General features: G+C 40.7%; 1 protein-coding gene across 5 annotated transcripts in view; it reads left to right on the plus strand.

Moving 5' to 3' along the window:
* LOC138980513 (uncharacterized) overlaps positions 1–26,610 on the plus strand; it is a 53,545-nt gene that overhangs the window by 17,728 nt on the left and 9,207 nt on the right. For 3 of the 5 annotated variants that reach the window (XM_070353401.1, XM_070353398.1, XM_070353399.1), the window contains exons 2-3: positions 6,800–6,871; positions 10,185–19,911. In XM_070353401.1, the coding sequence (XP_070209502.1) occupies positions 6,809–6,871; positions 10,185–11,339 (1,218 nt within the window). In that variant the 5' untranslated portion in view covers positions 6,800–6,808 and the 3' untranslated portion in view covers positions 11,340–19,911. Of the gene's footprint in view, positions 1–5,873; positions 6,314–6,799; positions 6,872–10,184; positions 19,912–26,475; positions 26,548–26,610 lie in introns of those variants that run through there. The other 2 variants (XM_070353400.1, XM_070353402.1) reach the window with 2 other exon arrangements.

The raw sequence follows: 26,610 nt of genomic DNA on the forward strand, positions 1-26,610 counted from the left end.
TTAAACCATTCAGGTTTTATGACGTGTGTGGTATGAAACCAACACATGAGTAGGATACGTAGAGGTTATATGCCGAGTCTCAGTGAATATTAAAGATAATGGTCGAAGCAAAGATCTTCTACGAAGCAGTAGAAGATCTTTGGTCGAAGTTAGCGGATCATGAAAAATGCGAGGTTCAGACATGGGTTTTCAGAGATAGTGATGAGGATGACACACCAACTTGGGTTTTTGCCAGGGAAGTTGGTGAACTCAGACGAGGACCTTACTCGGCAAGTTCAAGTTTCAAGTTTTTATTATTCCAATAAAACCCCGTGAGGGTACATGGAAAATTAAAAAACACAATAAAAACACATTTCATTCAACACCAAATAAAAGGAACTAAAACAAAACGAAATCAGACTATGTACAGAAAAGGGAGTTAAGGGGTGAGGGAGAGCAAAAACAATACAAGAAACAATTCAACAATAATAATAATAAATAGTAATAATAATAATAATAATAATAATAATAATAATAATAATAATAATAAAACACTACAAGTGCAAAGTGATTACATACATTTCTTTACTATGGGAAATGGGGGGAAGGGTGAGGGGGGGGGGGGGGGGTGAAGGGTGAGTTAACATCAGGACAAAAATACTATTACAAACAACACAAAACAGATAACGGAGTATAAAGCTAAAAGAGAATTAAATTTTACTCGCTTCTCAAACAGTCCATGACAAGTGTCATGAACTTTGCGAGTTTTAGCAATAAACTCTTTTTTGTAGTGGAAAAAAGCTCTTTGAATTTAACTGAATTGGGGCGGGCATAATAATAGCACCGTAACAACTGTTTTCTATAATTGGTAAAAAAAGGACATACAAAAATATAATGGAACTCGTCCCCAAGGTCACCTGATGAACATTTGTGACAGATTCTGTCTTGTCTGGGAATACCAAGAGTCCTACCTTTTTGTATAGGCAATTTATGATTCAGTGTTCTAAATTTTAAAACAGCGTTTGCTAAATTAACCGGCAGGATAGACAAGTACTTTTCAAACTCAAAATTCTCTTTATACATTCTATAATTATAATAAAACTCATTGTCATTTATTTCTGAATGCCAGGTTTGGACAAATTGGTCTTGTAGCCTGTTTTTCATCAGTACTTTGAAAGTATTAAAATAACCACCATCCGTTACATTATCGATAGTTTGATTGTGCCAAAAATCACTGAAGCCTAACTCATTTAGAACACCATGGACAGAAAGCAAAACGTTTGACTTGTATACACCAGATTCATACCTTTTAAACAAAAAACGATATGTCACACAAGAAAGTTTGTCAGAATCATTAGAAAATGCAAGTTTGTACCAAAAATTCAACATACGACATTTCGCTTGAATACTTACAGGGAACTGACCTAATTCACCCAAAACCATGTTTGTTGGTGTTGATTTGCCAACTTTCAAAATCATCTTAAAAAATCGTATCTGTAATTTGTTAGCTAAATCAGACATGTAAGGGCACCATACTTCAGAACCGTAAAGTAAAATAGGGACCACAGTTTTTTCAAAGAGGTCAATTTGGACATCAAGAGGCAAAAACAGTTTTCTAGTTTTACGTAATAAAGCAAACATGGCCTTGGAGGCACGGTCATACAAATTCTTCTGTGCAACAGTAAATTTACCATTGTAGCTAAATTTAATACCCAGGTATTGAAAATCATACACAATATCAAGTTTCCGACCATTGAATGTAAATGTCGGAACTTTTTTTACTTTCCCTCTTGAGAAAATCATTACTTTTGTTTTAGTTACATTCAATTTCAAAAACCAATCTTTACAATATCTGTCCATAATATCTAGAGCGATCTGCAAGGATTCTGGCGATTCAGCAAAAATAACCGTATCGTCAGCATACAACAAAATGAACAACCCATACAGAACGTTAATATCACTGTTGTCACAGTTTACATTTTCGGATTCACGTCCTAAGGTATTTAGGGCTAAGGTATTTAGAGCTGACATGCAATTATGTATGTGTTTTGAAAACTGAAACATTTACGCAGGACAGAAACTGGGTCTCTCTCTCTTTATGTTTCTATCTGTCTACCTCTATCTGTCTGTCTGTCTGCCTCTGTCCCAGTCCGGTATCGCCATAATGGCTAAAGGGACGTTAAACAACAATAACTACCCAACCGTCTCTGTCTTTGTCTCTCTCGATCTCTCCCCTCCCCTCCCCCTCTTTCCCTCACCCCCTCTTTCCCTCAACTCCCCCCCCCCCCCTTTCTGTTTCACTGTCTGTCTCAATGTCTCGCTGACTGACTCTCCCTGTCTGTTTGTCTGTCTATCTCTGTCTCTCACAATCTCTCTGTTTATAAAAGAGATAATCCAAGGTGTGTGTGTATGTATGTATGTGTGTGTGTCTGGGGGGGGGTTTGAATGACAACAGGGGTAGGACAGGTAGGCTGAGGCTCAGAGTAAACAAGTCTGCACAACACTGGTGGGCAAAAAGGTAATCCATGATGACAAGTACACTGAGGCTCAGATAAAAGAATTCTACACAACACTGGCTGTCATGATGACAGGAACAATCCTACCCGGACCCTTGTCGAATCGAAACTGTCGAACTTATTATTTCATTTCTCACCGGCAGACAACAAACTGTATTTACAAACGCCTCAGCGTCGAGCATGCAAGAAGTAGAATACGGTGTACCACAAGGATCGGTTTTAGGACCCCTGATTTTCTCTATAATACATTAATTACCTCCCCCTTCATATTCAGAATGTATGTGAACTTTTTGCAGATGACACAACAATTCACTCCAGCAACACAAATTTAACTCGCTTATCAGAATCACTTCAAAGGAGTTTGCACCAGTTGACAGAGTGGACTGAACTAAACCATATGTCTCTTAACCCAAAGAAAACCAAATATATGATCATAACAACGAGACAAAAACGCCAGAATCTTATTTCAGCTGGTCCTGCTTTAATTTTGGATGGAGAAATAGTTGAACAAGTCGATCATCACAAAGTGTTGGGTTTTATCATCGATAACAACTTGGCTTGGTCAACCCACATAGAGAAGCTTAGTAAAGTGGTGTCAAAGGAAGTGTATCTCCTATCTAGAATTAAACACTTCTTGAACTGCCACACCCGGAAGTTATTCTTCATTGCTCATATCCAATCTGTTATTGATTATGCATCCACTTTATGGGGCTCAGCAAGTGAACATTCCTTAAAACCACTTAGCCGAGTACATAAAAGAGCGCTGAAAGTAGTATTACTAAAGCAGACTACTCTCACAGAATTAGACTACATACATTTAGGGATCCTACCTCTAAAGTCAAGGCTGCTTAAAAACAAAGGAATCCTTTTTGCAAAACATTACATCCGAAACATCCTTTGCTCAAAGTTCTCTTTGAAGAATGCACACCACCTTATGAAATTTTAACACTCCTCTTCCTAGGATAGACTTATCTAAGTCTAGTCTAGTTTATTCAGGTAGCCGTCTCTGGAACGCTCTTCCGAATGCCCTACGGGAAGATACAAGTACAGATTCTTTCAGAAACAATTATATATCGCATTTAATGAGAATAATACAATCTTGATTGTTATGTTCCTTTCAGATACAGTCACTCATTTTTTGAATTAACAGGTTTTTTCCCACGAATTTATGATGTTGTGCACAAAATACATCAGAGTGCAGAGTTGATGTACTATTGCATATTATTCTGATTTTTACACATTTTTTTGCTTTGCACCTGGTCATAAACATTTATGAACTACAATGTTTTCATATAATGCGCTTATGTACATACACTTAAACTATTTCACGTATTATGTATTCATGTAGTAGTAGTTATTATAGTAGATTTAGTCCCTCCTTAGGGCGAGGGCCAGATGCACAAAAGTATTCCTATGCTTATTCTGTTACCCTCGTAAAATAAAGAATTGTCATTGTCATTGTCATTGTCTCTCTCTCTCTCTTTCCCCCATTAGTCTCTCTGTGTTTTTGTTTTAATCTTGTGTCTGTCTTACTCACACACTCCTTCTAAAACCCTTCTTGTATTCTTTAGTTCCTGAGGAGCTTGCAAACACTGATGTGGGTGATTTACATAATTTTGACCCCCCAAGCTAAATGTATGTTAAGCAACAACTTCATAAAAAAAGTCCTGGAAAGGCAGCACTCGTTTATGATTTTATTGCCTTTACAACGTAAGTACTGCTCCTGTGTCAACGGTATTTGCTCAACCGACCGCTCATTTTCTCTTACCAGCTCTGTAGATTAGCATATGTAAGTCCAGGATTTACCCTTACACAACAAATGCAGCAATTTGCGGACAACTAAAAATCAGAGCTAGTTCTGTAGTTTTGAGGTCCGCAAATTGCTTCGAAATAGTGACTTGTCCGCATATTGCTGCTTTTTTCAAATCGTTCCTTGCACTATATTTAGTGAAATATCGAAGTAAACATTTTTTGGACACCTTTGTATTGAATTCCCTAAACATCCCATTTATTTTCAACTTTTTATCTCTTCAAACAAAAAGGTCAAAACAGGTCCTCATATTACCGCATTTTGATGGAAGCACAACAATGATACACAATTTCCGCAAATAGGCGAAAATCCCCCTACGTGTGTGTGTGTGTGTGTGTGTGTGTGTGTGTGTGTGTGTCTGTGAATGGTGTATGTGTATGTGTGCGTGCGTGCAGACGTGGTTGTGTGTGTGTGTGTGTGTGTGTGTGTGTGTGTGTGTTAAATGTGTATCTGTGTGCGTGTGTGCGTGCGTACGTGTTTTTTGTGTATATGTGTTTTAGGTGTGTTTTCATGTGTGTGTGTGTGTGTGTGTGTGTGTGTGTGTGTGTGTGTGTGTGTGTGTGTGTTAAATGTGTACGTATGTGCGTGCCGTACGTGTTTGTGTGTATATGCGTTTGTAGGTGTGTTTGTAGGTGTGTGTGTGTGTGTGTGTGTGTGTGTGTGTGTGTGTGTGTGTAAGTAAGTAAGTTTGAAAGATGTGTGCGTATATGTGTGTGTGTGTGCGTACGTGCGTGTTTGTTAATGTGTATGTATGTGTAGGTGTTTGCGTGCGTATATGTGTTGTAGGTGTGTGAGTGAGAGTGTTAAAGTTTGTGACCAGCTGCAGCTCTTGATGCTACCACTGAGTGTGTTCATCACTCAATCTAATTGATTTTACGAATTTATGACCATCGCGGCATCATTGATTCAACACAACGCAGAACGCACGGCCAGGCGCTGCACACACCGTCTTCTGTTCATGCTGCAAAATGAAAAAAAAAACCAAATAATGTTCACAGATCTTGCACGATTGAGAGGTTCTGTTCTTCATAGATCAAAATATAGGGACGCATATCTCTCCTGCGTTTCAACAAACAAGCAAACAAACATACAAACACGCAAACAAATATGCACGAAAAATACAAGCAAACACACCCCACTTCGAATTATTAGGACATTCATTTAGACAATAACACTTGAACGCTTGCTTTTCTATTGCCAAGCACACATGTTGCCATTTACCTTAATTCATTGTTCAACCACATGATGTTCACATTATATTTCACACCTGATGTTCACATTATATTACACACCTGATGTTCACATTATATTACAGACACATAATAAATGAGATCATTGTTCTTTATGTAATACAAATATAGGATTGGATGTAAGAGTGTGTGTGTGTGTGTGTGTGTGTGTGTGTGTATGTGTGTGTGTGTGTGTGTGTGTGTGTGTGTGTGTATGTGTGTGTGTGTGTGTGTGTGTGTGGTCGCCAATACTCAGAGATGGTAAGAGGCAGGAACAAGATAGTGTATCTGCACACGGCCCAGGAGCCGCAGAGTGCACCTAGCTTTTATTTTCGTGATTCATTGTTTCCTTTCTCACATATGTGACCCTCCACCACGAAATGAGTCGCATGTCACCTCGCGCGGTTCTGCGCTAGGCTTAATATAAGTCCGGGGAGTGTCTGGTAACAGTGTGAGGGTCACCTTAGTCACAGACTTGTAACTCAAACAGTTTTCGCTCTTTTCTAAAACGGTTTTCACCACTGGATAGAGCATAAAAAAACTCAATAGGAAAATGTAAAAATATGAAAATCATGCAAAGGTGACATGCGACTCATTTCGTGGTGGAGGGTCACATATAATATAATGAACCTCAGTCCCCATTATTGACTACAGTATAGTGCATGGCCAGTACAGCGCCTACTGTGAACACGCAGCCAGCACGTAGTGACAGTGACATTGGAGATTCTTTATTGCTCTTATCAAAAGAATAAACGAAGAAAAGAAAATGATACAAGAAGGTACAGGAAGGTTCTATAATTAATGGGAGGTAACTCTTGCTTTTGTAGCCAAGCACATTTTATTATTCTCAAAGGGTGTATAATGATGAGGTTTAACCTGCTGCTCCATTATCTTAAAACTTTCTCAAGAAAGGGGGGCAACTCGTACACTGGGCAACTCGTACACTGGGCAACTCGTACACTGGGCAACTCGTACACTGGGCAACTCGTACACTAAAAACCATGTTAGCATGAATTGGATTTATGGTGACACTCTGAGTAGGTAGCAGATGTTTTCAAATGCTTTTGAGATCGTAAAGAATTTAACATGTCCTAAAAAAGGTTTTTAAAAAAAAAGAAGAAGAAGAAATCGGGCCCGCATAGCCTTATAGTCGTGAGGGATAATAAAACCAATACCCGACCAAGCAACTGACGTACCCCTCCAGTTATCACCCCCTGGGCTTCCTCTTCTTTGTCATCACTAACTATCTGTTGTTGTTTTCTCAGGAACATTCAATGGCGTCTGTCACTGCGACGACACGGAGGTTAAGGAAGTGTGGTGCTGTTTTTTCTAAAGGGGTATGTATGATGATGAACATCGCTTGCTTTCAATAGTTCTTCTTCTTCTTCTTCTTCTTTGTTCATGGACTTAGACTCCCACGTTCACTCATGTTTTTAGCACGAGTGGATTTTTACGTGAATGACCATTTTTACCCCGCCATTCAGGCATTCGGGGGAGACATGCTGGGTATTTTCGTGTTTAACCCACCGAACTCTGACATGGATTACAGGATCTTTTCCGTGCGCACTTGGTCTTGTGCTTGCGTGTACACACAAAGGGGGTTAAGTCAAAGTTGACCTGGGAGATCGGAAAAATCTCCACTCTTAACCCACCAGGCGGCAGCGACCGGGATTCGAACTCACGACCTCTTGATTAGGAGGCCGACGTCTTACCACCACGCCACTGCGCCCGTCCTTTCAATAGTTTAAGGTGGAGGTTAAGTCAACTAATAGGTACGAAAGTCACAGTTTTCACTGCATCGTACGTCTTTGTTTCTTGTCCAGTACTCTTGATTTTGGTAGGGGCCTACTGTTGTTGTGATGTTATTGTTTACTGTTCATGTTGTTTTATGTGTGTCTTTCACTCACGCTCACTGCAGACTCAGGAGAAGTAGTTCAATTTCAACATTGTATTGGGGTATCCATTTGTGACCCTCCACCACGGCATGAGTCGCATGTCACCTCGCGCGGTTCTGCGCTGGGCTTGACATAAGTCCGGGGGAACTGTGGTAACAGTGTGAGGGTCACCTTAGTCACAGGCTTATAACTCGAAAAGTGTTTGCTCTTTTCTAAAACGGTTTTCACCACTGGATAGAGCAACACTCTTTTGGAAAATGTAAAAATATGAAAATCATGCAAAGGTGACATGCGACTCATTTGGTGGTGGAGGGTCACATTTTGCAGGAAGTACAGCAATAAAGGAAAGGGAAGATACTCTCAGTACGCACAAATATAACAGTATCCGCTAAAGCTCAGAGGTACTGGGTTCCTGGTGTTTCACGGGTACCACGGATATCATTACAGTTGTGTTCCAAAGATTCTGCACTTTCCTTTGATACAAGGCTCACTGTGTATGATGGTGTAAACACGTGAGCCATCTCAGGATAACAACGGTACCAAAATCAAGAGAATTGGTCAAGGAACAAAGACGCACGAAGCAGTTGAACACGATGACTTCCGTACATATTATTTGACTTAACCTACATCTTAAGTCTACTGAAACGGTGTTTTAATCAAGAATCGTTTGGTACAATTAGTAATATGTTCATAATCACCAATAAGCTACACGCTTATAGTGGAGACATCTGATGTTCGTTCAGTTTGATTGGGTGAAACAGTGTTTTCATCTAATTTTGTTTGAAACACTCGCCGTTAGTTTTAATTCGTCTACATGACGTGCAGTAGGTTTTTTTTTCGAGTGCCACGTGTCCTCAATCAAATTCCGAAAACAATTTAAAACAAAACAAAAAAACAATGTGAGAGTGCCACCAATGTGCTTATCTCCATAACACATTACGAAAAGATCTAAATATGTGAAAAGGCATCAATTTCTTACCCACAGAAAGAAAACCAAGGCATCCTGTCAGGAATAGAATGACTATGAGACCCGAAGGGAAGTAACTCATATTTGACCTGAGTTCAGGATGATACACACGTGTGATTTGAACAATTATTATCTCACGAGTGTCTCTCTCACGTATGTAGGATAAAACATACTATGTACTTGGTGTCTGTTGTTGATAAACTTCATGCTTGCTAAATCCTACTGTGAATACTGACAATGTCTTTGGATCAAGAACTGTCAGCTTCTTCTGTTATTGCATCTTCTCTCTGTTGACAAAGGCTCGTTTTGGATCTACACGTTTGCCGGTAGATTTACCCAAAGTGGACGCACGTTTTTTTAAATCTATTTTCCACAAGTGTTTTGCAGAATATCAGCAATAGCAACGTCTAGTTGGTTTACATCTGTCACTGTCCGATGCTTTAATGCATGCTTGATGCTATCATAACCGTTGTTTTTCTTTGCTAAGCTGTGTATGTCAGGAATGGGATGCTTGCTGCTATCATAACCGTTGTTTTTCTTTGCTAAGCTGTGTATGTCAGGAATGGGAAGTTTGCCGGAAAGGTTGAGCGGCTCCGCAGTAATCAGTATCCTACCTTGTAGAAAGTGTAGTAAAAGATGTACTCAATCACCCTTACCACATCCAAGACAAAAGCCTCGCCCAAGCAGAGTCGAGTGCCTGTGATGATTTGGGTCAGGAAAGTTCAGCTTCTTCTGCTAATGCATTTCCTCTTCTGATGTCTAAGTGTTGACAAGTGCTCGTTTCGAGATAAACGTTTTCCCTGATTTCAGTCAGTAGATTTATACAAAGTGGTCGCACGCTTTTATCTATATTTTCCACAAGGGCTTTCGTTATCATTTGAAAAAAAATGGGGTCGATGGTGGCTGGCTTCAAACTGGACTTTGTACTCTGGACACTGGCCCCATAACTATTGCCTTGGCAACAATAAAGTTTCGATTTACTCAAACAATCCATGGATTGTCAGTTTCGATGTGAAAGCTGGAGAAAATATGCCTGAGATCATGTCAATTTTACACGAGCTGTTTTTATTTAAATATTGAAATACGAGCGAAAGAGTATTTTTCAATATTTGAAAAAGCAATGAGTGTAAATTTGGTATGACACAGCAAGCCATTTAGTATTCAGTTATCCTATATACTGTACTTGCCTGTCTTTTGCTCCAAACGCCCCGTAGTCGAAGCACCGAAATTGAAGACGCGTCTTAAGGAAACTCGATATCTTGAACAGCCTCGTAAGATCTTTGACGTCAAAGCAAAAAGACGTCACTCTAAAATGTATAGCGTGACGTGTATGTTCTTAGCATTCTTTCAGGGGAAACAGCAAGCGCAAAGTAATCACAGAATGACGTCTCGGTGACTATGTCATCATGAGCAGTGGAAAATTAGGTTCTGGACATGACCTCATTTACATGATATACACACGTGTTAGTATATGGTTTAGTTATGTAATGGGTGGTCTCTCTCACATTTGTAGGATAAAGTTGTAAATCAACCAGTTGACATCTTTGCTCTAAGCAGAAATTTGTTCGTTGACAGATTGAATTACAATAACGTCGATGGCTTCCATTTGAAACTTCTCGGTTGTCATGGTCGATTGACGCCCGACACAAGCCGACCATGACAATCTCGAAGTTTCAAATGGAATCCTATCAATGTATAATTGTTTCTCACATACTACGAGAAACGTTACATACTTTTAAAAGCAGTAAGATTCTATTTTAATGTCGTATTTTGTATTGCCCCATGCAGAGAAGTATCGTGCTACTGGGCGTGGTGATGATGATGGTGGCGACGGGTGTTTACATACACACCCACCCCGCCCCCAACGTCGATACCATGGCTGTGTACACACCCTCACCCACACACCCATCCCGCACACCCATGGCCCTCGCACCCTATTCTGCTGACAGAGCATCACGTGACCATGACGTCGCTACGACCAAGAAGACCTTACTGCCTTCAAGAAAGAAGATCGTGTATTTCTGTGAGGGCGTGTGCGGGGGGTGGGCGGATCGTCAGAAAGGCATCGTCGGCGCTTACGTCCTCGCCGCCATGTTGGACCGCGACTTCCGCGTGCATATCTCCTTCCCCTGTGACCTTGGCCTCTTCATGGCTCCCAACAAGGTCGACTGGAGGGTCAATGCCGCGGAACTGAGTGGTCAAAACGTGAAGAAGTACATAACTCAGGATCAGGACAGCGTCAATTTCGCCTTGCAGCTCGTACAGACCGAGGACTTACGTCAGAAGCTGTCTGATGACGTCACAGTGCTGACGTGGAACATGGAGGTTGTGAAGTACTTACGTCAGCACGAGCTAGCGTCGCGCGTGGGGTGGATGGCGGGGAAGACGGTGCCGGAGATCTTCAGTCAGGCTTTGCGGGATATCTTCACTCTGTCCCATGACGTTCAGGATGCTCTGAACACGTTCCACAAGTCTGTCCCTGCCGACACTAAGCTGATCTGCGCGCAGATGAGGCTTGGCAATCGTCCAGGTTTCCCTGACGCTGTACTGTCCTACATGCACACTGTCCAACAATTTCCAGTCCTGGTCAACTTTCTGTCAACATACAACCACTCGAAAAATTACAGGATTTTTGTAGCCTCAGACTCGGACGAAATCGTCAGCATGGCAAAGCGGGAATTCCCGGAGGTTATTTTAAGCATTCCTGGGCCTATCACACACATAGACAATACGAGGGGACTAACCGCATGTGACGGGTTTAAGAAGGCTATTTTGGATGAGTACGCTTTGTCCGAGTGTGACGTGCTGATAATTTCTGAGAGCGGCTTAGGAAAAGTGGCATCGTTTCTGAGAGGCTCCGACAGAGAACTGTACCTTTTCCATGATGACAAAATCGAACGCTTTACGATGGATGGGGTATTCCCGAACAAGGACGGATGGTGATATCACTGTAACCTGCTGCTGGGATAAGGGGTAATGGAGTGAGTGAGTGAGTGAATGGTGTGTGTGTGTGTGTGTGTGTGTGTGTGTGTGTGTGTGTGTGTGTGTGTTTATTACACACTACATTGGGGTGTGCACGTTAAAGATCCCACAATTGACAAAAGGGTCTTTCCTGGCAAAATTGTATAGGCATAGATAAAAATGTCCACCAAAATACCCGTGTGACTTGGAATAATAGGCCGTGAAAAGTAGGATATGCGCCGAAATGGCTGCGATCTGCTGTTCGATGTGAATGCGTGATGTATTGTGTAAAAAATTCCATCTCACACGGCATAAATAGATCCCTGCGCCTTGAGTCCGAGTCTGGAGATACGCGCGCGATATAAGACTTCATATAACAATTTATTTGGGTCTATGTTGGGTTTCACATGCGCTGGTTTGTTCGGGTATTTTCACTTTTCAAGACTACGTGTAGATTTGATTTTGAAATAAAACAACGAACCGGCAGCTCGTATCCTCGAGGGAGTCACATAAATCGTACACTGAATGGCGGGGTAAAAACGGTCATACACGTAAAAGTCCACTCGTGCAATAACACGTGTGCACGTGGGAGTTTCAGCCCACGAACGCAGAAGAAGAAGTACGTACTCTGAATGGGCAAAGACCTTCATACTCAGAAGTCTTAAGCAAGGAAATAATGACGCTATTACTCCGTCATGCCTTCACATATTTACAAAGAAACAAGTCGCGTAAGGCGAAAATACAATATTTAGTCAAGTAGCTGTCGAACTCACAGAATGAAACTGAACGCAACGCAACGCAGCAAGACCGTATACTCGTAGCATCGTCACTCCACCGCCCGTGGCAAAGGCAGTGCCCGTGGAATTGACAAGAAGAGCGGGGTATTCGTTGCGCTGAGAAGGATAGCACGCTTTTCTGTACCTCTCTTCGTTTTAACTTTCTGAGCGTGTTTTTAATCCAAACATATCATATCTATATGTTTTTGGAATCAGGAACCAACAAGGAATAAGATGAAAGTGTTTTTAAATTGATTTCGAAAAAAAAAGATAATAATTTTTATATATTTAATTTTCAGAGCTTGTTTTTAATCCGAATATAACATATTTATATGTCACACGCTTTCCTTCTTTGCCACTACTAAAGCAAACGTGTGCAAGATTGTATGTTACGCGCTTTGGAGCATGTGCAAGAACGGATTCAAACTCGAAATCGTCCCCCCAAAAACCCCAAAATGCACACACGACTTTTATTTCTCCTGCTGTTATCGTTTCTTCTCTTTACAAATTCTTCAACGCTCAGAATACTGAAAACGGCATCCCAGACGACAGTACTGTTTCCATACGCGAATTTAGCTGCCCTTGGAAAGTGGCTCGCTCGGGAGGCCTGTTAGTCTGACACTATAAGGACAGAGTTGTGAACATAGATGACAAAGATCCCGGAAAGAACAAACATTTCGCGGATGCAGACACAGAAAGACGTCATGAAGATTGCGATGCTTCAAAAGATACAGACTGTGACGATGACTGTGACGTCATTCACATATACCGAGACGTCATTCATAGTTGTTCGGTTACTTTCGTCAAAAAGTAGATCTCTCCACAATGGCTGCTCCTGTGTTTAGGTTTATCAAGCGTGAGTACGCAAAACGTGTTTGTTCTCTCCTCTGTTGAAGCTGTGAGACATAATCGCCATTACGAGCTAGTCGTGTGACAGAGAGTGTTCTTGCACACTCGACTGCTGCTGTTTCACTCCGGCTAAAGCCGTCGTGAAACATCTACAGTCTCGTGTGCAAGAAAACTCTATGTCACACGCTTTCCTTCTTTGCCACTACTAAAGCAAACGTGTGCAAGATTGTATGTTACACGCTTTGGAGCATGTGCAAGAACGGATTCAAACTCGAAATCGTCCCTCCAAAAGCCCCAAAATGCACACACGACTTTTATTTCTCCTGCTGTTGTCGTTTCTTCTCTTTACAAATTCTTCAACGCTGAGAATACTGAAAACGGCATCCCAGACTACAGTACTGTTTCCATACGCGAGTTTAGCTTCCCTTGGAAAGTGGCTCGCTCAGGAGGCCTGTTAGTCTGAAACTATAAGGACAGAGTTGTGAACATAGATGACAAAGACCCCGGAAAGAACAAACATTTCGCGGATGCAGACACAGAAAGACGTCATGAAGAATGGAATGCTTCAAAAGATACAGACTGTGACGATGACTGTGACGTCATTCACATATACCGAGACGTCATTCATAGTTGTTCGTTCACTTTCGTCAAAAAGTAGATCTCTCCACAATGGCTGCTCCTGTGTTTAGGTTTATCAAGCGTGAGTACGCAAAACGTGTTTGTTCTCTCCTCTGTTGAAGCTGTGAGACATAATCGCCATTACGAGCTAGTCGTGTGACAGAGAGTGTTCTTGCACACTCGACTGCTGCTGTTTCACTCCGGCTAAAGCCGTCGTGAAACATCTACAGTCTCGTGTGCAAGAAAACTCTCTGTCACACGACTAGCTCGTAATAGCGGGTAATGTTTTTGGAATCAGCAAATGATGGAGAATAAGATAAACGTAAATTTGGATCGTTTTATAAATTTTTATTTTTTTTTACAATTTTCAGATTTTTAATGACCAAAGTCATTAATTAATTTTTAAGCCACCAAGCTGAAATGCAATACCGAAGTCCGGGCTTCGTCGAAGATTACTTGACCAAAATTTCAACCAATTTGGTTGAAAAATGAGGGCGTGACAGTGCCGCCTCAACTTTCACGAAAAGCCGGATATGACGTCATCAAAGACATTTATCAAAAAAATGAAAAAAACGTTCGGGGATTTCATACCCAGGAACTCTCATGTCAAATTTCATAAAGATCGGTCCAGTAGTTTAGTCTGAATCGCTCTACACACACACACAGACACACACACAGACACACGCACAGACACACGCACATACACCACGACCCTCGTTTCGATTCCCCCTCGATGTTAAAATATTTAGTCAAAACTTGACTAAATATAAAAAAGCATTTGAAAGAACAAAACAAATCTGGTGTGCCTGATGTGGATGATGTTTTTCTCTCACACAATCATACAGCCTCACACAATCATACAGCCTCACACAATCATACAGCCTCACACAATCATACAGCCTCACACGCAATACTCAAACAGCAAACATCATGTACACAAAGGCACCGAAAGCGCTGTATACTTAGTAGTTCTTAATCGCTCGGTTTGCAAATCAGAATTTTGTAGATGAAATTGATGATAATAAAGTATTATTAGTGGAAGGGATATTAGTTTCCCTAATTGGTAGCGTAGAGGATGTAACTCAGGACCAGATCGATAATGTAATGAAACAAATAGAAGGAATTCTATCCGAAGCTGCCAATAAATTGAACATGCTTAGAAAGAATAAGCAGAAGAAAAAAATAAATACATGTAGCAGTAACGATGCACATAGTGGGGTTAAGAAAATTTGGTTTGATAAAGAATGTAAACAGACAAGAAGGAAATATAGAAAAATAAAGAGAAAATGTAAAGCCCAACCAAATAACATAGAGAGATTATACAAGATAAGGTCCAAGCATTCAAGGATTATAAGGGAACACTGAGTAAAAGTTATAATAGTTATTTAAAGCAGCTACATAAGAAAATTCGAATAATGAAGTCTACTGACCCCAGCAGTTATTGGAAATTGATAAGTGGATGTGACCAGCAGAAGAAACAAGCGATGCATGATATATCCCGTGAAGTATTTGTAAAACATTTTGAAAAACTTAGTAATGTATCTGACCACGACTTGATTGATGTGCAAGATGATGTGCTTGATGGCATAGACCTTATGAATGAACAATTGAATGTTGATATTACAAAGGAGGAGGTGATGATATGTGTAAACAATTTAAAGAATAACAAAGCTTGCGGATACGATGGTATTATAAAGAAGTTTTTGAAATATTCCTCACCAAAACTATTAACTATTGTAACACGTTTATTTAACTTGATATTGCATACTGGGAAAATGTCTAAAGCTTGGACAGTGGGGTATATAAGCCCAATCTTTAAAGGTAAAGGCTCAACAGCCGACCCTGATAATTATAGAGGAATCAGTGTACTAAGTTGTTTTGGAAAACTTTTTACAAGTGTGATAAATAAAAGATTGCATGCATTTCTGGATGACAATTCTGTGATCGGCAACGAACAAGCTGGATTCCGAAAAGGCCACTCTACTGTAGACCACATTTTTGCACTACATTGCCTTATTGATATATTTTTACAACAAAAGAAAAAGTTATATTGTGCTTTCATTGATCTGCGTAAGGCTTTTGATTCTGTGCAACGCAGTCTCCTGTGGCAGAAGCTGATGCAACGGAATATTAATGGTAAGGTATTGAATGTAGTTAAGGACATGTATGATAAGGCAAAATTGTGCGTGAAGGTGAATAGTGTATTCTCCGAGGCGTTCACCTCAAACATCGGGCTTCTTCAGGGCGATAATTTATCACCGATTCTTTTCTGACTATTTTTAAACGACCTGAAGCAGTTTTTGGTTGAATATGATGTCAGCCTAGAGTTGCCCCTGAAAAGAGCCCAAGAAATAGATGTTGAACGCATTAATGACTATATGTATTTGTTCCTGTTAATATACTGACGTCCAAAAGAAACGCGAAAAACAGTGTCTAGTGTCATTTATTGCCTAATAAAAAAATCGTACAAAAATTCAAATTTCATTATAAATGTCCAATTTTTGGTAGAGTAGAACACTGACTTATGGTCCATAACACGGTAAGGTTGCGGAGACGATGCGTTATTAGCGCTTAACAGAACAGTCAATAGCGTGTGTGGACCCCATTAGCATCGATGACGGCCTGGCATCGGCGGTGCATTGAGCGGACCAACGTGTTGCTGGCTTGCCTGGGAATGTTGGTCCATGCCTGCCGGACGGCCCGATCAAGATCAGCGACAGTTGTGGGCCTTGGGACCACCCTGTTGAGCTGTGTCTGGAGCAAGTCCCAAAATTGCTCAATAGGGTTCATGTCAAGAGATAACGCTGGCCAAGGCATCACCTGGATGCCTGAGCGGTGCAGGAGATCCTGAGTGGCCCTGGCGGTGTGGGGGCGCGCGTTGTCGTGCTGGAAAACCCAGTTTCCATGGGCTTGAAAAAAGGGCAGCACATGAGGGTGCAGCACCTGGTCCATATAGTGCTGCGCTGTTACGCCGTTGCCGGGTCCAGGACCCAGGCCTTGGAAGATGATGGGACCTAGCACCTGGTTGTGGCCGATGGCGCCCCACAACATGAGGCTGGGCCCACCCCAGGCGTTGTTCTCCACGACACAGTTGTCAGCATAGTGGTAACCACTTCTTCTCCATACCCGAACACGCCCGTCGGCATGGTCAATGCAGAAACGGCTTTCATCGCTGAAAAGCACGTTGTGCCAGCGAACATTGTTTCAATTGAGGTGGCCTTGCGCCCAATGCAGGCGTGCCTGTCTATGGCGCACGGTGAGGACGGGTCCCCTGGCTGGACGGCAGTTCCTCAGCCCCCTGAAGCGCAGTCGCCGGCTGGCCGTTTGCCTAGAAACGGGTGCCTGGTGTGTCCCTCTAACAGTTCTGGCTGTTTCTGCAGCTGTTCTGAAGGGATGTGCAACATGGCTGGGGAAAATGTGCCGATCTTGCCTTGGCGTCGTCACTCGGGGTCTGCCGCTTCGCTCGGCATCAGCAGTAGAGCCAGTTATCACAAACCGCTGCAGGAGACGATAAATGGTGGATATGTGACATTGGAAAGTCGCAGCCACGGCTTCCGGCGTGTCCCCAGCCTCCAGACGTCCAATGGCTCTCTCGCGTTCAGCAGAAGTGAGTCTTGGCATGGTGATAGCGTCGAATGAGGGACTGATGAAACCTGTAACTTTGTGCCATTTTTATCCTCTAGTGACAGTGAACACCACTCACTGATCAGCTTTTGTGCTTTTCTTGCACGTGCAGCTGAACTGCACAAGAAAAATGTCTCAGCTAACTCGGGCTTTACGTGGATTGCAAGTGCGCTGATGCGGTAAACTTCACAATACACCTTCCTCAGACATCGGTCTTGATATACTGGCTGCCAAAAATAACGCAACTTTTGTTAATCCAGAAAAAAATTATTTGTAAAATAAATAATATTTTTCGCGTTTCTTTTGGACGTCAGTATATATGCTGATGATACTGCTATACTCGCCGAAACACCTGGAGAAATGCAAAAAAGCCCTGGATGGACTAGATCGTTATTGTAAAAACTGGGGACTAAGCGTAAATATTGAATATTGAAAATACGGAATATCCCAAATTTTGTCTTGAATGAAGTACCTGTCCAAGTAGTTTGGGACTATGTGTACTTAGGTGTACTATTTAATTATAATAACAAATTTCATAATGCCATGACACGTCAATGTTTGATTGGTAACCGTGCAATGTTCTCGTTAATTCGAAAATGTAGAAAACTAAATTTACCAATTGATGTGCAATTGGATCTTTTTGAGAAGTGTGTACATCCAATTTTGCTGTATGGTTGTGAGGTGTGGGGATATGATTCATTAGACATATTGTCAAGGTTTCAATTGCGATTATATGGTTTACGGAGAGCTTGGTCGTTACCCAATTAGAATTGAGGTACAATGTCAGTTACTGGTTTATTGGTATAAACTGATGAAAGAAATGAACGATGGTGCGAATAAGATGTCTTGTTTAATGTTAAAACTACATTTGAGGTTGTACCATGTACAAAACGTTAAATTGCCCTGGTTGTCGCATGTCAATACTATGTTAAATAAGTTGGGTCTATCATATTTATGGACAACTCAGTCTTGCCGTCTCAGGTTTTAAAAACGTTGAAAAACAAAGGCTAAGAGATCAATTCCTGCAGGAATGGAACACTCACGTGAATGGCAACAGCTTGTGTTTTAATTACAGAATGTATAACAAGTCGCGTAAGGCGAAAATACAATATTTAGTCAAGTAGCTGTCGAACTCACAGAATGAAACTGAACGCAATGCCATTTTACTCGTAGCATCGTCAGGCCACCGCTCATGGCAAAGGCAGTGAAATTGACAAGAAAAGCGGGGTAGTAGTTGCGCTAAGAAGGATAGCACGCTTTTCTGTACCTCTCTTTGTTTTAACTTTCTGAGCGTGTTTTTAATCCAAACATATCATATCTATATGTTTTGGGAATCAGGAACCGACAAGGAATAAGATGAAAGTGTTTTTAAATTGATTTCGAAATTTTAATTTTGATAATAATTTTTATATATTTAATTTTCAGAGCTTGTTTTTAATCCGAATATAACATATTTATATGTTTTTGGAATCAGCAAATGATGGAGAATAAGATAAACGTAAATTTGGATCGTTTTATAAATTTGTATTTTTTTTTACAATTTTCAGATTTTTAATGACCAAAGTCATTAATTAATTTTTAAGCCACCAAGCTGAAACGCAATACCGAACCCCGGGCTTCGTCGAAGATTACTTGACCAAAATTTGAACCAATTTGGTTGAAAAATGAGGGCGTGACAGTGCCGCCTCAACTTTCACGAAAAGCCGGATATGACGTCATCAAAGACATTTATCAAAAAAATGAAAAAAACGTTCGGGGATTTCATACCCAGGAACTCTCATGTCAAATTTCATAAAGATCGGTCCAGTAGTTTAGTCTGAATCGCTCTACACACACACACACACACACACACACACGCACGCACGCACACACGCACGCACATACACCACGACCCTCGTTTCGATTCCCCCTCGATGTTAAAATATTTAGTCAAAACTTGACTAAATATAAAAAGGATTTTTGTCTGGAAAGGTATTTGCTTTGGTTGCCTGGGAAATTCCAAGTTAAATTAGCAAAATTTAGAACAAGCAATCATAAGTTGCCAATACATCAGCACGGATTTTTTAATGCCCCTGGAAATGAAAGATTGTGTGATATGTGCGATAAAAATGAATTAGGTGATGAGTTTCACTATTTGTTCATTTGTACCGACGAAAGTATAGTGTCTGAAAGAAGAAAATTAATTAGTCCCTATTACCGATCTCACCCAAATTGTTTAAAATATGAACAGTTAATGAATTGTAAATCCAAGATAAAACTAATGAAGCTAGCAAGATTTGTAGCCCATGTTAGGATTTTAGTATGTTAGCGTTACATCTAGTTTCTTTATTGGTATGTATATATATGTATGTAATGCATGCTTTTGTTTTGTTTTGTGTCTTTATAAAAGATGCATGGCATAATGGTATTGCCAATTTATTTCGGCTGTATATTATCGTTGTCCGCTTAATGTATACATATTATCTGTCTGATTTCTTACCTGATTTTGTTAAACCTATTTTCTTTTCTTTTTGTTTGTATGTATGGAAGTGTATATTGCCAATTTATTTTGGTTGTATAGTATTGTTGTATTTGTCCGCTCAATTTGTATACATATATTAACTGTCTGATTTGTTACCTTTTTTTGTTAAAGTTATATCTTTGTTTCAAAGCCCTCTGGGCCCAAAACAATAAAATACTTGACTTGACTTGACTTGGCATCGTTTAGTGATGAAGAACAACACACACTTAATTGTACAGGAATTCAGTCTAATCTAAACAAACAATTCTGATTAGTTTTGAATGTCGTGCAACGGGTTTCAGACAAAGGATAACAAACTCGGAAGCAAGCAAACAAATGAACAATGAACGGAAAAAGATATGGAACACATAACTACAACGATTAATTAAAATAGCTTTCTTGTCAATTAGCATTTCGTTTGGGACGCTAGCAAGATATCAGGTTGGATTAAAACAGCAAAGATTCAACGAATACAATAATCAAACGAGCGAACAGATTTTGTACTTGCTACGCCCACTTCAGCAAACTTGCAATCGGTGTCAGTCAGAATCCCAGTATTCAGTGCATAATTACAGCCATTTTCCCGCCTGTAAAGAAGATACGCATGCAAGAGAGATAACTCAATCAGAAATGTGAATCCTTGCTGCAATCGTGGATTACTTCCCTTCAACGAAGCAGGTGTATTCAATGACATTTGGTTTAAACAAGTTTTTATTCAATAAATTTCGTTGGAACTATTGCCGCATACATTAGATTAGGAAACATGGAGCACAACAAGCTAGGCTTATAAGCGTACTCTTAAAAGCAAATGAAATTTGGCGGACGATTTTAATATAACAGGTTTGAAATAATGTCAAAATAATAATTGTAAATTATGGTAGACAAACATGTAACAATAAAAGGAACAAAAGAACCAATGCTAAACTAACAACAGTACTCACACACGCTCGCACACTCACTCGCACACACACGCATACAATGACTTCCACATGGTTGAAAATAGAATACTACCAGAACAAGGAAATGTAAACAGTACTGCACATGGTCGTTTGGAACATGGATGAGATAAATGCATTCATTATTCAAAACGTTTGCTTATTAAGATAAACCTGAATAACTGGTCAAATATCAATGCATTTTCGCTGTCTGACTTGTCTCTATTGCCATACAGAAAATCATCAGCGGTTAGCAAATCATAGTTGGGCAGTGTTGACAAGGTGACTTCACGTATTTGAAGAGATAAGGGGCAATGAAAAATATAGTGCTCCGCATTTTCAACAGGATAACCACAGGTGCATGACGGGTCGGGAATTAAATGTCTGTCGAATAGATCACTATTTAGATTGCTGATCCTCAATCTCAGTCTGCAATGGATAATTTCTGATTTTCGATCAGATGTGTATCTATACGAGGGAACAACAGAATTATCAGAACTAATACGTTTTTTAAATAACCCAATAGAGTCAAGTTGTTTTACAGTATCTGGAAGCTCATTCCACAGGGAAGTCGAAGACAGAAAAAATGACTTTTTATACAGTTCAGTTCGAGAGTGGGGAGTCTGTCTGTCAAGTGGTCTTCGTCTATGGTAAGGGTTCACAGAAGCAACGAGAGGAGGCAGACGTTCTAGTAAGTATGGTGGCACGCGTGCATTAACTAATTTGAAATACAAAATCAATTTGTGTCTTTTTCGCCTCTCCTTCAGTGTTGTAAATCCTGATTCATCGTACAATTTTTGGTGACTCGTGCCACGAACTGCACCTATAATGGTTCTTATGGCATCAAGATGCAAGTTTTCTAATAAAGTAGCTAATCTGTCAGAACAATTATCCCAAATGACGTCAGAAAAATCAAAATGGGGAATAATAAAAGATTTATACATAAGTTCAAGTGCCTTTCGGCTAAGGCGATACTTATAGGACCGAAAACATGAGAGAAGAACACGTACTTTAGATATAATTGACTGAACATGCGATTCCCATTTGCAGTCGCTCTGAATCAATACACCAAGATGTTTGTGAACGTGGTTTTCTCTCAGAATTGTTCCATCAAATACAAGAGGAAGGGTTTCGGGCATTCTATTTCTAGAAAAGGTCATCAAATCTGTTTTTAAATTATTGAAATTAACTTTCCATTTTTCCGCCCAGTGTGCAATTTTGGCTAAGTCTGCATTTAAGATCTGTGTCCGCGTGTTAGCATCATTTAGAGATAAATACAAACTGGTATCATCAGCAAAAAGTTTAATGACAGATTCGATATCAATGACAATATCGTTAATGTACACAAGGAACAACAAGGGCCCCAGAACAGAACCTTGGGGAACACCTGAACAAACACGTCCGTATGTCGATTTCCTGCCTTGGATAACAACGGCTTGTAACCTGCCTGTCAAATAATCTTCAAACCATTTTAATAAAACACCTCTTATGCCTATAGCATATAATTTATGCAACAAACCCTTATGCCACACTCTGTCGAAGGCTTTTGATATATCACAGAAAACAGCCTGAGACGTCAACTGCTTATCTAAGGATTGACAAAAATCGTCATACATACTCAACAACTGAAAACTAGTTGAATCACCAGGAATAAACCCTGACTGAGAAACCGTTAATAAATCATTCTCTGTGAGATATCGAAAAACATGGGCTTGAACACATTTTTCCAATACTTTTCCAATGCAACTGAGTAATGAAATCGGACGATAGTTACTACAGTGTTCTTTTTCGCCTTTCTTATAAATGGGATTCACATGAGCTACTTTCCAAATTTTCGGAAACTTTCCCTCAGCCAACGATCTCTGGAATAGGGTTGCAAGCGGATTTGAAATAGTACAAGCAGCAAGTTTAAGAAGTTTATTGTGAACCAAATCAGGACCTACTGCTTTCCTAACATCGAGGTTGTTTAGAACAGCGTACACCATTTCGGTAGTTATCACGAGAGGACTAATGGAAATAGGCTCTTCTTCAACTGGTGGAATGTCATCATCATGACCTTGTATATGCGACTGTCGTAGAAATGCTTCATTAAAAACCTTGGCTTTATCCTCTGCAGAGTAATAAACAGTTCCATTGCTTTCAATCGGCGGAATCTCATTTGTACTCATTCCTTTCTTTTTCAAAAAAGAGTTAACTACCTTCCACCAGTTTTTATTGCCAAAATTATGAGGTGACACTATTCTATTTTCTAGTTCCCTAATGTGCTCTTCTTTCCTTTTTCTTATAACATCAGTCAAATTATTTCTCAACCGTCGGAAAAGAGACCAGCACCATGCAGTATCCAGACGTTTGGCTAATGCGTGAATATATTGCTTTTTCCTAATCAACTTTTTGATTTCCTCGGTGATCCATACAGCATCGTGTCCGTTCATTGTCACTACCTTTACAGGCATACACTCTTTAGCTATCATTATTAACTTATCGGAAAACATTTCAGCGGCGTCATCAATGGATTCTAAATCGACTATATTATTCCAATCTACACTTTCCATATCTTGCAACAACTTGTCAACATCGATTTTGGAATAATTATATAGTGTTCGTTTGAATGAACCACCCGACGGTAAGTCATAATTCAAATATACAAAAGGACACGAGTGGTCACTGCATACAGGTGGTAGAACACCAACTCTTTTTACCAAGTTAGGACACGGAGTTAATACCAGATCAATAATTATTATAGTTGACGAAGTATCGGTTATTCGAGTGGGTTCTGATATCAACTGAGATAAACTGTTTGTGTTCATTAATTCCTGCAGATGAAGCGGGGGGTTAACAGTACAATCGGCGTTGAGATCACCAAAGATAATAAACATGTGTGGGGTATTCATGGCAAATTGAACGGAATCGTTGATAAGAAGCCAATGGTCGACGGTTGCACTCGGTGGTCTATAAAACACACCAACGAGAAGAGTATCTTGACCCAACTTAGTCTCAATCCAGATCGCTTCCAAATCAGGTATACACAAGTCGATCCTCGGTTTGCATTAAGCAGATGCAGTCTTGGTCAACTTTGTCCGACAGCCAGGTCTCAGATACAGTTATTATATCAAACTTCCCCAATTCAGCCTCAAGGAACGGTGTCTTATATTGAAGACTGCGAGTGTTTACATGAACATCAGAGATCCCATCTCCCCGGGTTGTGCTTGGTCCAGGATTAGGATGGATATCACCACACATAAACAACAATAAGCAAATTGCAATAGATATGGTTTGAGATGTAAAATTCACAGAATCAGCAAAAAAAATGAGTGAGATGGCATATTTCCACATCAAACCAGCAAAATTCACAGCAATGTCGTAACAACATATTCAATGACATTTGGCAATCAACAAGCTAACCATCGAGAAAGGTCAGCAACGAATGTTCGTTCATGCTCGTGAAAACTCCGCGTAAGGTTGATACTGACCTAACCACTGAGACAGACAGACGCACACACAGATAGAGACGCACACAGACAGACGCACACACAGATAGAGACGCACACAGACAGACGCACACACAGATAGAGACGCACACAGACAGACGCACACACAGATAGAGACGCACACAGACAGACGAACACACAGATAGAGACGCACACCGACGCACACACAGATAGAGACGCACACAGACAGACGCACACACAGATAGAGACGCACACAGACAGACGCACACACAGAAAGAGACGCACACAGACAGACGAACACACAGATAGAGACGCACACCGACGCACACTCAGATAGAGACGCACACAGACAGACGCACTCACAAATAGAGACGCACACAGACAGACGCACACACAGACACGTACTCTCGCGTGCTCGTTCATTTTTCTCTCTCTCTTCTCCGCGCCCCCTCCCCCCCCCCCTCTCTCTCTCTCTTCTCTCTCTCTCTTCTCTCTCTCTTCTCTCTCTGTCTCTCTCTGTCTCTCTCTCTCTTTCTCTCTCTCTCTCTGTCTCTCTCTCGCTCGCTCTCTCTTTCTCTCTCTCTCTCTGTGTGTGTGTGTGTGTGTGTGTGTGTGTGTGTGTGTGTGTGTGTGTGTGCGTACGTGCGTGTTTGTTGATGTGTATGCATGTGTTTGCGTGCGTATATGTGTTGTAGGTGTGTGAGTGAGAGTGTTAAAGTTTGTGACCAGCTGCAGCTCTTGATGATACCACTGAGTGTGTTCATCACTCAATCTAATTGATTTTACGAATTTATGGCCATCGCGGCATCATTGATTCAACACAACACAGAACGCACGGCCAGGCGCTGTACACACCGTCTTCTGTTCATGCTGCAAAATGAAAAAAAACCAAATAATTTTCACTGATCTTGCACGATTGAGATGTTCTGTTCTTCATAGATCAAAATATAGGGACGCATATCTCTCCTGCGTTGCAACAAACAAGCAAACAAACATACAAACACATATGCACAAAAAATACAAGCAAACACACCCCACTTCCAATCAGTAGGACATTCAATTAGACAATAACACTTGAACGCTTGCTTTTCTATTGCCAAGCACACCTGTTGCCATTTACCTTAATTCATTGTTCAACCACCTGATGTTCACATTATATTACAGACACATAATAAATGAGATCATTGTTCTTAATGTAATATATTATATAGGATTGGATGTAAGAGTGTGTGTGTGTGTGTGTGTGTGTGTGTGTGTGTGTGTGTGTGCGTGCGTGTGTGTGTGTGTGTGTGTGTGTGTGTATGTGTGTGTATGTGTGTGTGTGTGTGTGTGTGTGTGTATGTGTGTGTGTGTGTGTGTGTGTGGTCGCCAATACTCAGAGATGGTAAGAGGCAGGAACAAGATAGTGTATCTGCACACGGCCCAGGAGCCGCAGAGTGCACCTAGGTTTTATTTTCGTGATTCATTGTTTCCTTTCTCACATATGTGACCCTCCACCACGAAATGAGTCGCATGTCACCTCGCGCGGTTCTGCGCTAGGCTTAATATAAGTCCGGGGAGTGTCTGGTAACAGTGTGAGGGTCACGTTAGTCACAGACTTATAACTCAAACAGTTTTCGCTCTTTTCTAAAACGGTTTTCACCACTGGATAGAGCATAAAAAAACTCTATAGGAAAATGTAAAAATATGAAAATCATGCAAAGGTGACATGCGACTCATTTCGTGGTGGAGGGTCACATATAATATAATGAACCTCAGTCCCCATTATTGACTACAGTATAGTGCATGGCCAGTACAGCGCCTACTGTGAACACGCAGCCAGCACGTAGTGACAGTGACATTGGAGATTCTTTATTGCTCTTATCAAAAGAATAAACGAAGAAAGGAAAATCATACAAGAAGGTACAGGAAGGTTCTATAATTAATGGGAGGTACCTCTTGCTTTTTTATTTTTTTTTATCCAAGTACGTTTTATTATTCTCAAAGGGTGTATAATGATGAGGTTTAATCTGCTGCTCCATTATGTTAAAACTTTCTCAAGAAAGGGGGGCAACTCGTACACTGGGCAACTCGTACACTGGGCAACTCGTACACTAAAACCCATGTTAGCATGAATTGGATTTATGGTGACACTCTGAGTAGGTAGCAGATGTTTTCAAATGCTTTTGAGATCGTAAAGAATTTAAAATGTCCTAAAAAAAGTTTAAAAAAGAAAAAGAAGAAGAAGAAATCGGGCCCGCATAGCCTTATAGTCGTGAGGGATAATAAAACCAATACCCGACCAAGCAACTGACGTACCCCTCCAGTTATCACCCCCTGGGCTTCCTCTTCTTTGTCATCACTAACTATCTGTTGTTGTTTTCTCAGGAACATTCAATGGCGTCTGTGACTGCGACGACACGGAGGTTAAGGATGTGTGGTGCTGTTTTTTCTAAAGGGGTATGTATGATGATGAACATCGCTTGCTTTCAATAGTTCTTCTTCTTTGTTCATGGACTTAGA

The sequence above is a fragment of the Littorina saxatilis genome, linkage group LG11 (genome assembly GCF_037325665.1).
Source record: "Littorina saxatilis isolate snail1 linkage group LG11, US_GU_Lsax_2.0, whole genome shotgun sequence".
NCBI classification, from domain to species: domain Eukaryota; kingdom Metazoa; phylum Mollusca; class Gastropoda; order Littorinimorpha; family Littorinidae; genus Littorina; species Littorina saxatilis.